The sequence below is a fragment of the Diadema setosum genome, chromosome 9, assembly GCF_964275005.1.
Source record: "Diadema setosum chromosome 9, eeDiaSeto1, whole genome shotgun sequence".
Lineage (NCBI taxonomy): Eukaryota > Metazoa > Echinodermata > Echinoidea > Diadematoida > Diadematidae > Diadema > Diadema setosum.
Window position 1 is genome coordinate 141929 of NC_092693.1, and position 15011 is coordinate 156939.

General features: G+C 36.4%; 1 protein-coding gene across 1 annotated transcript in view; it reads right to left on the reverse strand.

Annotated features, from left to right (window-relative positions):
- LOC140232727 (uncharacterized) overlaps positions 1-15011 on the reverse strand; it is a 61877-nt gene that overhangs the window by 45284 nt on the left and 1582 nt on the right. Inside the window, exon 2 of the mRNA XM_072312843.1 lies at positions 13687-13912. Coding sequence (XP_072168944.1) covers positions 13687-13912 — 226 coding nt within the window. The remainder of the gene's footprint in view (positions 1-13686; positions 13913-15011) is intronic.

The following is a 15011-nucleotide window of genomic DNA, read 5'->3' on the forward strand; positions in this document are numbered from 1 at the left end:
TATTGAATAATGTTTCTATATTGATGTTGCATGCATTACAAGGTGCCTTAATACAACTTCACCATGAACATGTGCCAGTGATTATGATGCAGATGGAATCATTTTTGAATTTCATTGTTTTCTCACCTAAACCTGCATTAAAAGGTTTTCCATTTTCTGCTCATGAAAATGACGTCATATCCCAATACTGTCATAAAATGTGTTCATGGAAGCAATGAAGCTCTTTCCATCTAGCCCCCTGTCATTACCCAGTTTCCTCTTTTCCAGCAGCTTGTCTGGAGTGACGTTGATGTTTTGGGGAATACGAGTTCTGACTCACACAAAAGCTACTCAAGTGGAGATCCTTTGTTACTGCCCAGTCTTTGATCCAGACTAGTTTTGAAATGAAGGCTTGTAGGTGACTTCCAAGGTTAGGACCAGAGGAGATAGATCCCGATAAAAAAGAAAAAGCTCTTATTGACTACATACAGCATACTACTCCTTTACTAAAATGTAAGAACACACTTGCTTGAGAATCTGGTTTGATTTTCTATTCTCCCTCTCTATGGTTTAGGAAAGCTTGATTATTCTAGGAAGCTGATTTTGCTATAACACACATTTTTAATACACACCTGCCCAAGTATACTCAGGACTAGTCTTTAACAAGTTAATAACATCAGAACATTTTTTTAGATGCAAATATCACCAAAATCAAACAGGGTTGGTCCTACATTTGAATAGAAACATCAATTCTACACACTTCTTCTATTTACTTTCAGAGCTACAGAGGACATGCAAATATTGGTAAAATAGTGGTTTTGGTGAAAAGTTTTAGAATACGATAGATATCACAATGTAATGAAATTAATCTTAATTTTCTGTGTGGCAGTTAGAAATATATACCACTGGTTGATAACCAGAAAAGAAAAATTACTGTATTCATGTTTAAACTGTCAGCCAAATTATCATTTGAGTAACCTTATGTAGTAAGATTTCTTCTCACTTTAACCTGTTGAGTGTTGAGGACGGGCTGATTTTGTTACAACACACATTTCCCACAGACGCATTTCCCACAGACACTTACCCAAGTATACTTGGGACTCAACAGGTTAAATGATCATACAAGAAACCTTTAGGACCCTTTGATATGATTTTAGAACTGTAAAGCATAAATAATGGCTATTAATGTTATATTGCTCATTATCAAGGACCTAATCAATGATCATATGTATGTACCTTATGCATCATCATTTCAATTTTCAATTTCAATTTTAATTCATTTATTTCATTCTCATTTTCTTTCCAACAAAACATAACACGAGGTAAACAGAAAATCCATCATAAGCATGTATACAGTACAAAGTGCGAAGGATTAACGATATACAACAAACTAATAGAGATGAATCATGTATACATACGGGAAAATACAAAGTTATATTTTGAGGAGAAAAAAAAAGAGAACTGAGAGGTCCACTAAAAAGCAGTGCTTGTAGATTGTGGACCACTCAAGAATTTCTTCCAAAAATACACATACAATTACAAATACATTACACATATGCACAACAACATGGCATAACTAAACTAAGGAGATACAATCGAACGGAATGGGACAAAAACAGAATTAGTGGAAGAAAGGGAAAGGAAGAAAGAGAGAGAGAGAGAGAGAGAGAGAGAGAAATGAGAGAGAAGGGGGGAGAGGGAGGGAGAGGAAAGATAGAGAATGCCTACACGCTGAACAAGAGAAACGGAAGAGAGAATTGATGAGGTGCTTCGAACAGCTGGTGACTGCACGCAGCTGTGTAGAAATTATGCAAATAACATGCCGTATTTCATTGCCTAGTAATGCCGTTTTTCACTGCGTAATAATGAATTAAATAACCGATGATGACCCTCATGTTTGCTGTAACGTGTATAGGTAATGAAAATAAATATCATTAAACTGTTGTAAGCCTACCAGTAATCAATACACGGCTTACAATGTCAGGACTGCTTTTATCCTCATAGCTAACTTTTTTAATCTCATTAATAGCAGTACAAATGTATTTCAGCATTACATCTTAGGTACTCTGTTAAATCACATTCTGTAATTATTACAAATATGTTGTGCATATATATTGTATTAATTTCTTTGTTTATTTGATGGAAGTGAAAATAAATTTGAATCTTGAATCTAAGGTAGCAAGGTGACAGGGAGTGAAATGGAAAATGTCCTTTCCCATTGGCTTTTATAAAAGGAGAGGGCATATATAGTGGCTGTAAGCTTACTAAATCTTAACGTTATGGATACAATTGTTGCCGTTTTGTGAAATTTTGTACATGTATTTCAAACACTCTTCGTATAATATACAAGTCCAAGCTGAAAATGAGAACTCCTTCTAATGGCCACAATTGTTGTGACCATGACAGAAGGTACTAACAGCCATCATTGTGAAACAAAGTAGTCACATATTGTTAATTCAATATGATACCATATATCCAAAAGCTAGAGAAAACCACCCACAGAGATGTGATGCTAAGTGTATGAGCATTTCAACATGATGAAACAAAGGTATCTAAGAAGTAGGCAACTAAGGTAAATTGAACCGTAGTCTAGAAAAGTTAAATCAATAGTCACAGCTTTGACCTTTATGGGTCCTGGACTTCAGCCTAATGTAGACCTTTTGTAATTCAAATAACTTTGCATCTCTCTCCTACAAGATGATTCCTACTACAGGCGTATACAAAGTATTGATAAAATCGAATCATGTACTTTTTCAGTCCCTAAACCCTTTAGACCCATGGCCAATAAGGGCCCTGCCTTGTACACATCCAGATCCAGAACCAGATCCAGATCCAGAACCAGATCCAGATCCAGATCCAGATCCAGACCCTAACCCCCTCCACTCCCCTCCCCTCTCTCCTAGGGCTCAACCAGACCATCAGTGACACTGTCATAAACAACTAACATTCACAGGCTTTAATAAAACTGTTACAGACTTAAGACATTAACACTCGCTAATAAGATGCAGGAAATTACTTGCGGTTTGCCAATAGTTACATACATAGCAGCCTAATATCTTGCGGTTCATTCCTCTAAGGTCATTGACTTGCTTACTAAATATACAAACATTTGAATCAGGGTTGCATACGACATTTCAACCTGACGTGCTCATCCCAAAAATTAAGTATTAGATGGTATAAAAACTATGAGTTTACAAATTATGATAGGAACATAAATTGTCTCTTTTAAAAGTGTGTCATACAACAACACCTGATTAGTAAGCTTCCAAATATAGACAAATTTGCTTTTTGTCAATGCAATAGATTTTTGAATGATAAACATTTTTTTAACACATATTATTGCTTTCATCTTTCTTTTGCAAACTAAATGCTCCATTTGGTAGTATTATATTGTAAATTCTCAAGAAACCCTCATTACGTCTCATATTTAAGATTCTCCTGTTAGTTTATAAAGTTCAAAATGATATCAGTCCACAATATCTCAAGGAATTAATTACCTCACCTGTCCCTATATACATGTAGTTGTAGATCACAACATCAATCCCTTCTCTGCATTCCTAAAGTTAATACAAAGTTTTATGGTGACAGGTCTTTTTCAGTTGCTGCCCCAAGATTGTGGAACTCATTACCACAACATATCAATCAGTTATCTTCATTGGTCTCATTCAAATCTTCTTTAAAGATTTATTCATTTGTGAATTAAAAATAAAGTAAATTGTTAATTACAGTATGTTTTGTGATGAGATTGTAAAGTGCATAGGGAACATTCATTTGTTATATATGCACTGTAAAAATGTCATAATTATTATTATATTATTATTACCAAACATAGCAAAGGACCACTTATTCTCATGGCTAAACTAAGTGTAATTTCTAATTTGCATGCAAATGAATCACAAAGGCTTAAGTCATCTTGCTATGAAGGAAAAAAAGAATCAACATCATTCATTTCAAGACTAGAAATCACTAACCTGTAAAGGGTATGTTTGATTAAAAAAAAAAAAAAAAAGTTTATTAGTAAACCACTATAAGACAAGAAATTCGGGGGTTTTTTTTATGTAAGGAAAACAATTTATTAACCAATGAAGGACATAGTCTATCTTGCAGGTGATAAATCATCTGAAAATTTTACACCTTCTTGATGAGTAAAGCCCTCAAATCTCGACAGACCTATTAATCTGAAAGTGATGCATGCTTGTGGTTTACTTTGACCCATTTCAATTTGAAAAAGCATTCTTAAGTGCCTCAGTCTTGAAGAGAATAAACTGCAAGTCATCACATCCATTTGAACTGAAGGTTATTTGACAGCCAACACTTATGCCATACGGATAGGGAAGACTACTCCAACCTTTGTCTAGTGAGTGCATATAATGCTTTGAGAATAATGTACTTATCAAATTAGTTAATTAGTAACAGTTACTTACAACTAGTGAGATAAAAATATAGTAATTTCTTTAGAATGTCCTTTACCATACATATCAAGTTTCTTTTCAAGCAAAACTCATGATGATAATTGTCATCACATACCAAGTAAACAAGTAATTCATTGGTTAAATTTTCATCCACACATAAGTTAACGCTCACTTCCACATAGTCTTGAATTTTTTACTGAAGAAACAAAAAGCAAGAAAACAGTTCAAGAAAACTGTTCATGCACATTTTTTAACTGAATGCTTTGTCTTTTTAGAAGTGCTTGATTTTCTCAATAAATGTACAATAAACTAGAAATGTCGCTACAGCGACTGGTTATACCCCCACCAAACAACATTTCATAAGCTTTGGTCAAAATAACATTTCATAAGCTTTGGTCAAAATAACATTTCATAAGCTTTGGTCAAAATAACATTTCATAAGCTTTGGTCAAAAAACTGAGGAAGTAGTTAAATCCGCAAGATCTTTCCTTGATCTTCTGCCATTAATATGCCGTTACCATGGCAACGTACTTTCGGGTACTGTCGAAAAATGCGTCTTGCACATCTACAACCAAAGGCACACATCTGTACCAAGTTTCATGGAAATTGGGCAAAAACTGAGGAAGTAGTTTGCAACACAAAATTTTCCATCATTTTGGCTCATAATATGTGAGCTGTTACCATGGCAACATACTTTTTGTCACTGTCAAGAAATGTGTCATGCTGACCTATATCCTAAGACAAACATTCAATATGAATTCCATGAGAATTGGAAGAACACTGATGAAGCAGTTTTGCCATGAAGCATTTTGCCCTATATTTTACCAATAACATGCCGTTACCATGGCAACGCACTTTTTGCCACTGCGGAAATATGTGTCTTGCACATTAACATATTCAGATGAACATCTGTACCTAATTTCATAAAAATTGATCAAAAACTCTGGGAGGAGTTCGCGACGCAAGATTTGTACCCATTTTTGCCCATAATATGCCGTTACCATGGCAACGTACTTTTGGGTACTGTCAAAAAATACGTCTTGCACATCTACAACCCAAGGTACAAGATAGATCTGTGCCAAGTTTTATCTGTGCCAAGTTTTATGGGAATCGGTTGAAAACTGAGGAAGTAGTTCGCGACGCAAGATTTGCAACGGACCGACCGACCGCCCGACCGACCGCCTGACCGCCCGACCATCCGCTGATTCCTATATACCCCCTTCAAACTTCGTTTGGCGGGGGTATAATGAATCATTAAAGTGTATGTACATACAGTCAAACTCGGATACCTCGACGTCGGATAAGCCGAATATCACTTACCTCGGGGGCAAAATGAAAGTCCCGATTGTTCCAATGGAGTTTCCGTGTATTAAAATTCGCGTAGCTCGAAAAAGATAACTCGAAGTTCAGTTACCTCGAAGGGAAATGTAATGTCCCGATCTTAATTAACTTATTATTTTTCCCAGCATGTTGCTCGAATCGAAATTGCAAACATCACTCAGCATCTCCGATTAAGCGCGCGTGGACAGCGAAGACATGTCACAAATGTTTTCACACTCGATTATAAATATTCTGAGACCAGAACAATCGCGCGCCCAAGAAGAAATACCCGATACACAGCTGACAAGGAAAATCCCCAACACCTACCAACACACGTACATGGTATGCACATAGCACCCGTGCCAATGGAGTGCTTTACGATAGCACTACGCGCTGCCCCATCATTTGCTTTTCTTTAACCACTGTGTTTTGATTTTTGATCGAGACAGTCATACCGTGCGCGTAGATTTCTCAACCGTCGGGGCGCACCTGCTTACGTTGACAGTTATATCTTTGCCATTAATCACGCTCCACTGTCAAAACATCAATCTCCCTCGTAGTGCCTTTTTTTAAACTATTTTTTTTTTTGGGGCCTTTCACGAAGTTTACTTCCCCGAGAACGCAAGCACTGAAACTTTTTTTTTTTTACCAGCAATGCGATTATGAAAATCTGGAAGTATAGGCCGATCACAATGAAGAATAGAATACACAAGGCTCCGCACTAAGTTTTATCGGGCCACCAATATCATTGATTTTTATTTTCTGGTGGTCGAAAGTAAAATCTGGTAACAAAAAAAAAAAAATCAGGAAAAACATTAGAAAAACTAAATCAGTCCTACTAAACATAGACAAATTAATATTAAGCATTATTGAAGTGATACAGATGCCCATGTCTAAAACAAATGAATAGAAACTTCAATCATCTTACTCTGTGTTTAAAGATTTGACAAATAGGCATAGAGATTATTTAAAAAGTTGATGCCCATTATATTGAGGAGGTCAAAACTTACGTTTGAAATGAGAAAATGGGAGCATTTGCTGACATTTGTTAGAATCCGACATTTGTTTTAGCATTGTAAAAAGCCGAAAGTTACCGTTATTCATTTTTAAACGTAAAAGCAAACAACCGACATTCATTTTAGAATCTTACGGAGCTGAATACTATCCTAATCCATTTCCAAACGTGAAAGCAAACATCCGCTATTTGTTTTAGCATCTAACTGAGCGGATTAATGCCATTAATCATTTCCAAATGTTAAAGCAACAATCTGTTATTTATTTTTGCATCGCACGGAGCAGAATATTACCGTTATTCATTTCAAACATCCGACATTTATTTCATTATCGAACGGAGCCGAATGTTACTGCTGTCCACTTCCGAAAGTGAAATGAATCATCTGACAATTATTTTATCATCGCACGGAGCCGAATGTTACTGTTTTTCATTTTTGAACGTCAAGGCAAACATCAGACATTTTGGACCATGAAACGTATAGCTGAATGTTACTGATATTTATTTCGAAATCTACCGTAGCAAATATCCAATATTTTTTTATCATCGTATGGGGCAGAATGTTACTGCTGTTCACTTCCAAACATGCTAAACGTAAAAGCAATCATTCGACATGTATTTTAGCATCTTCCGGAGCTGAATGCTATTGACATTTACTTTCGAACGTAAAAGCACACATCCGGCATTTATTTTATCAGCGTACGGAGTTGAATATTATTGTTATTCACTTCAGAACATCAAAGCAAACATTCGACATTTATTTTAGCATCTTCCGGAGCTAAATGTTATTGCAATTTACTTTCGAACGTAAAAGCAAACATCCAGCATTTATTTCATCATTGTCAGGAGTTGAATATTATTGTTACTCTTTTCCGAACGTCAAAGCGAACATCAAACATTAATTTTACCATTAAACGCAGCTGAATGTTACTGTTATTCATTTTGAAATTTAAAAGCAAACATCAGACAGTTATTTTAGCATCATATGGACATGATGGAGCAGAATATTACTGCTATTTTCTTCCGAACAAAAAAAACGATCATCTGACATCTATTTTAGCATCTTCCGGAGCCGAAAGCTATTGCTATTTACTTTCGAAAGTATAAGGAAACATGCGACATTTATTTAACCATCGTACGGAGTTGAATGTTATTGTTTTTCATTTCCGAACGTCATAGCAAAAATTCGACATTTATTTCAGCGTCTTCCAGAGCCGAATGTTATCCTTATTCATTTTCGAACGCAAAATCAAATATCTAACATTAGTTTTAGCACCATACGGAGCTGAGTCTTATTGTTATTCATTTCCAAAAGTATGAGCAAACATCCGACATTTATTTTAGTATCATACCAAGTCGAATATTACCGTCATTCATTTCCACAATTAAACGCAAACCCCTGACATTTATTTTAGCATCTTACGTAGCCGATTGTTACCGCTGTTCATTTTCAAAAGTAAAGGCAAACATCCGATATTTTTTTTATTTTTTTTTTTTTTTGGTGGCGCGATCGGGCCACCAAAATCTTTATTTCTGAAATTTTGATTTAATTTCCGATTTTCACTCAATTCATTCATATAAAAGTTGATTCAATTCAAATTGACAAGCATGCAAACAATCAGTAGGCACTATAACAGACACCATGTTGAACATCGATAAACGTCGAACATCGATAAACATCGGATAAGTCGAAGAAAATTCGACGTACGCGTACCTCGAAATTCGCGTACGTCGAACCATTTTCTTCAGTCCCGACGAATTCGAGGTATCCGAGTTTGACTGTAATTACAAAGCACTCTGTGGAAGTAGTTCAAGAGGACATGTACCTGCATATCAAGACTGAACTTTACTGACATTTAGTATAAATTGCTTAGGAGAAACATATCTCTTACTTTATATGATATGGACTTGATCAGATGATGAAGGGGAAAAAGGAATAAAGGAATTATATACCCACTTATAAGCAAATGACAAGATGAAAATAACAAACATGCAGTACCCTACACAGCATGTTTAGTACATATAAAGCCCCTGCATGGCACATTACAAAATATATTGGAATATATTTATAGCTTTGTCTTAGCTTTGTGTCTTCTTCTTATTGTTCATTCTTCACTGAGTGGACTAACCAACATCTACCAGAAGGCTTTCTGACCTTTTGATGTCATGATGGAGCAAAATGTTGTAAAATTGATTGATTGATTGATTGATTGATTGATTGATTTACTTATTTATCAATCTATCTATCTTTCTATCTATTTATGTATCTATTTGTTATTTATCTATCTATCTATCTATTTATCTATCTATTTGTTATTTATCTATCTATCTATCTATCTATCTATCTATTTATTCATCTATTTGTTATTTGTCTATTGGAGTATTGCTCTCACAGGGTGGCTCCATCAGTGAGTTGAACACTGTTGTTCGTGGAGGCCCTGCATATATGGACAATATACACATGTATTCATAAACGGGTGCTGTTCGTTATTCCGAAGGTTCGCTATTCCGAAGGTTCGTTATTCCGAAGGGTCGTTAATCCGAAACACGCAAATTCCCTATACCTAGAGGTTCGTTAATCCGAAAATGAAAAAGGGTTCATTAATCCGAAAATATGTGGCGTTATTCCGAAGGTTCCTTACTCCGAAGATTGGTTAATCCGAAAATGAAATTCGGAACAATGAACCTTCGGAATAACGAATCTTAGGAATAAAGAGCCTTCGGAATAGCGAACCTTCGGAATAACGAGCTGTAACCTTCATAAACATCAAAGATTCCCAACAATCACAGACAAGCAAACTACAGCTGAGGTAATTAACTTATTTGCATGTGTCTATGAAACCAGGGAGGTGGGAGATTTGAAATATGCATACTCTTCACTAACAATGTGTGCAACTTTCATAATTTGTCATAAAATACAGCAAGTGTCAAATCACAGATGCTGTGAACATTAATCATCTCAAATGACATGAAAATTAAATGTTGGGAATAGCCAAAACTGAGCTTGAACATGTTAAGTCTCTTTAAGAATGGCAATGACTATGACGCTGAAGCATCTCACTGTGTTGAGAGATACTTGACACTCTCTGAACTTGGCAGCTTTCATGGAACACTAAGTCACTGCATGCCATGGTTGCATGCTTGGTTACCTAGTGTCCTTGCTCTAGCAAAGATGAGGATGAGAACATCACCTGTGTGACAGTTGCCTAGCAACCTCACAATCCTGACTGAAACTGTACACTGAAGTTTGCTACCCATAGTTAAGAAAAAAAAAAAATGTGTTGCAGTAAGCTGAATCAAGCTGGATTTCAGTGCTTTGCACTTGCATAAAATAAAATTTTACTGACTGCCTCTGGTAGTATCTTTAATTAACCCAGTAAGTTTTAACTGCCATTGTCATACAGACAATAATATTCCTGCGTCACTTTCAGTTTTACTTTGATGGTTTCCAATACAGTAATTACCAATTTCTCTGTAAGAAATATGTGCTCTCACGTGACATTTGGAATCTCTATCCTGATTAGTAGTCATTTTTCATTCAATATCAAACATATGGATATTTCCAAGGATACGATTCTTCAAGCAATTTGATACTGATACTCAAGTAGATTCTTTTCAGCTCACATTACAATGCTACAGCATATTAGCCTGCATCAACAAACAATATGTGAGAACAATATCAGATGGCTTTCTGTGATCTACTATCACAAAAACCCCTGGATTGCAGTGTCAATATTGGGGTATTTTCAGACACCTCTGGATGTGATCCCAGACAAACTGTATTATCTAGGCTACTTCTTATCACATTTGTTTGCTCAGTGCAGATATGCAGTGGCCTCTAGCCTGTCTTTCAGTAGTGAATAGGCTACTAGGCTAATGCAGAAGAATGAAGTGTATCAAACTAAACAAAAACAGATCGGTGTTCAAAGCACTGCAGTAATCTTAAACATTAGTCCATACACAATCTATCTGCCCACGAGACTTCTAGCTATTGATTTCCATGAAGCACTTCTTCTTAAAGATGTAACAGTTCATCATTTATACTAGTTTTTTACACTCTGCAAACCAATGAAATCTCAGCATAATGAGAACAGGACTAAATAGATTGAATAACATGTCATATCCTGCATGAATTAATATCATAGTATAACTAGATTTGTATTGCATGCTTCCATGCCTAAGAGGCAACTTAGAAGCTAGCACTAATCTACTGAGTAAAACCGTCACCTCACAATAATGCCTACTGTCAACCCTGCATTTATGCTCATCATGAATTCATTTCTACAAATTGATTTCATTGAGATCAATAAATAATTCTTTTGAATATTGGAAGGGGATTTTGATAGTACAAACTCTGAAAACTCTTGCAGTGTTAGAACTACAAGAGATCTCATGCTCTCACACTAATCCAAGTATCACATTTCACCTTCCAAGCACTCTTGCAGAATATTACCTTAACCCATTGAGGACAAGTCCCGAGTAGACTCAGCCAAGTGTCTATAGGAAATGCATGTTGTAGTAAAATCAGTCCGTCCTCAGCGGATTAAAAGATAGCAAACTTGGTCTTGAGGACTTTGAGGGCATCAGTGTCCATTTATCACAATACTAATCGACAAGTTTGAAAAAAAAAATATATATATATGACCATGCATCTTAAAAATGAAGATCAAAATGTAACAAGGAAACGTAGAAATTACGCGGTGCGTAATATATGTCCCCGCCGGAAGTAGCATTTAGTAGCAAAATGTACAATATAGGTAAAAAGATGAAGGTCAAAGGTTAAAGAAGTCAAAGGTCAAAATTCTATGTAGAAGTTTTGAAGCCCTCACCTAGTGCCATCACATAAAGCAAACGGAATCGAAATCGGGTTAGAAATGATGAAGGAGTAGCATTTTGTAGCCAATGTACAATATAGGTAAAAAAATCAAGGTCAAAGGTCAAAGAAGTCAAAGGTCAAAATTCTGTGTAGAAGTTTTGAAGCCCTCACCTAGTGCCATCACATAAAGCAAACGGAATCGAAATCGGGTTAGAAATGGCGAAGGAGTAGCATTTGGTAGCAAAATGTACAATACAGGTCAAAAATCAAGGTCAAAGGTCAAAGAAGTCAAAGGTCAAAATTCTGTGTAGAAGTTTTGAAGCCCTCACCTAGTGCCATCACTTAAAGCAAACGGAATTGAAATCGGGTTACAAATGGCGAAGGAGTAGCATTTTGTAGCAAAATGTACAATATAGGTGAAAAATCAAGGTCAAAGGTCAAAGAAGTCAAAGGTCAAAATTCTGTGTAGAAGTTTTGAAGCCCTCACCTAGTGCCATCACATAAAGCAAACGGAATCAAAATCGGGTTAGAAATAGCGAAGGAGTAGCATTTTGTCGGCATTGTACAATATAGGTCAAAAATCAAGGTCAAAGGTCAAAGAAGTCAAAGGTCAAAATTCTGTGTAGAAGTTTCGAAGCCCTCACCTAGTGCCATCATATAAAGCAAACGGAATGAAAATCGGGTTAGAAATGGCGAAGGAGTAGCATTTTGAAGCAAAATGTACAATATAGGTCAAAGGTCAAGGTCAAAGGTCACAACTAAAATTCTGTATAGAAGTTTCAAAGCTCCCATGTAGTGCTATCATATAAAGCAAACAGAATCAAAATCGGGTTAGAAATGGCGAAGGAGTAGCATTTTGAACATTTTGATCACACACGGACGCACACACACGGACGGACGGACGGACGGACACACGGACACACACACGTACGGAGCCCATTTCATAGTCCCCTACTCGAACTCGTTTGGCGGGGACAAAAATTGACCCCAAATTATCCAAGTCCCACTGGGGGCTTCTCTGGATGTACCATTAATAAATGTGAAAGTACATTCACTAATATGTTCACTCAGAGTATTTCTGGTTTCAAAGAATTTTATTTTTTTGTATAAATATATATATATATATTTTTTTCTAATTTGGGGGTCGGGGGGGGGGTCAGGGGGGATCCCAGGGAGATGCAGCATGGTGCCCATTCATATAAATAATTATTACCTATACGAGGGAGTTTTGCAAGGCAATTGCAGTTCTTATTTTGCAGGGTCAAAGGTCAGCAGTCAATATTCATTGGTATTTTGCCTCTTCCGGTTTTCGCCATTCACTTTACATGTAACGACCACAAAGAGAAGACATTCAAGAAGAGAAGGAGTGGAATCTCTCTTCCCACCTCCCTGCTTTATATGTAAACATTCTGATCGACCACGAAGAGAAAACGTTCAAGGACGTCGCTGCGTGTCGGTTACACGCACCGCAGAAGAACGCCGATAAATCATCTCATACAAGGTCGACCACTTCCAGCAGCACTACGCGTCAAACAATGACTAGTCCATTTGCCCTCAATAACTGCACAGTGACCATCAGTTATTACAACTCTCCAAATTGAAACAGAAGCAAAAATAAAGTGTAAAAGCGTTCAGATGTTTGAAGTTCGCCTGTTACTACTACATATGTATTTTTGAAGTTGGAGTTGAATGATGTACATTGATGAACAATTTTTCAATTATTCGACATCTTGGTGATGATCTACAGGCAGTCAAATGTGGCTTGATCTATATAGCCGTATTCACATAATTTCCTAATTTACCTAGGGGGTAGGTAATAATTACGATATTGACTGGCCTCGAGGGAGATACCAGATAAATATTCTTTCAGTACAGGCAATATTTTCTGGTATCTCCCTCGAGGCCAGTCAATATTATATAAATATTTCATCACTCTGGTGACAAAGCCTGCCAAATTTGTAGACAAATTTTACCAAAGTTCAAGCATACAAGTGGAAATTGACATTGGTATGTATCCCCTCTAAAACTGTAGCGAATGTCTTGTATCTTCTTAGTATTTGATAGTCAAGAAAAACTGTTCTTTGCAAGTAAAAAGCCAGGGTCATCTATGGCTAATAACAATTAATACATCAGTCTGCAATACTTACGCAGCATCCATACATCCACTAATTGGAGAGAGTGCTTGAGTGGTACTGATGACTTTCTCTTGATCTGTTGCTATGGAGACATTGGCATATCCCATGACTTCTTCTATAAGAATCTTAAGAACATTGTTGGTGAAAGCCTGTGATGGCCGCCATGATGTTGTGCTACCCCCGAGCACTACTTGATGCACAGTTCCATCCACCACAAAATACTTCTTGGATTCAAAATCTGTAGATAAAAAGGCAATAAAAATGGTTTACATATTTCATCTAATTCTCTGATTGCAAACACTGCTGCATTTTGTCTCACATCATCAGCATTCTTGTTTTAAAGGAAAAAGGAAGAGAGAGAAAAAAATGGAGAGAGAGAAAAATCAGCATTCTAAGAAACAACAATGTGACATATTTGCTAACCACATGACAGTACACACTATCAATTTCAACAGCAATCTTTTCAATTTGTTAACAAATTTGCAAACATAAAGAGAAAACTATTGAGGAACTATAAAATGTTATTGCCACTACCGAAAGGAGTGCAGTTTCAGAAATTCTTGAAATTTAGAGACCTGACAGATTCAATTCATGAGGAAAAGTTGCTGTGTTTAACATTTGATCACCAGCTTTCTGGCTGATACAACCTGATTTTATTAAAAGAACAACTGGAGCAGCCACAGTAAATTGAGATGATGGTGTGAATCAACTCACAGCATGCTAGACCCACAGGGCCTACAGGAACTGGGTTTCTGTACTACAGACCTAGATATCATGATGATGGATCCTCTTTACATTGGGGGTTAGCTATCCATCTTTTGTTTTTCCTACACCATGTACTTCATGTTTGCCTGTTGGTGAGGAGTTACCAGCATCAGACAGACTGTCATGCCATAGGGAACATGATGTCATAATTGACAGTATACTAAAGCCACAACACAAAAATTCTGAAAACAATGGAGTGCACATGAGTTTTATGTACTACAGTATTCACAGGAGACTTCTGACTTCAACCATGTCGGGATCTTATTACTCACATCAAATGTGCTTCTTTTTGCTTCTCTGGATTCTTTAACTTTTAACAATAAATAGAGCTATCGATGCAAACAGTCCGACATTCACTTAGATATATGCAGGAATACCTTCATGAATTTTAAATTCAAGTACAATTATGGGAATTCATGCATTCAATCATGTTTATCATACTATACTAGTCCACAGTATATCAAGAATAAGTTACCCCATGTGTTCCCACTTTTAATCACAGATCCAATCACTTAATCTTACTTCTCAATATTCATACTAAGTTTTATGGTGACAGGTGCTTTAAAGTTGCT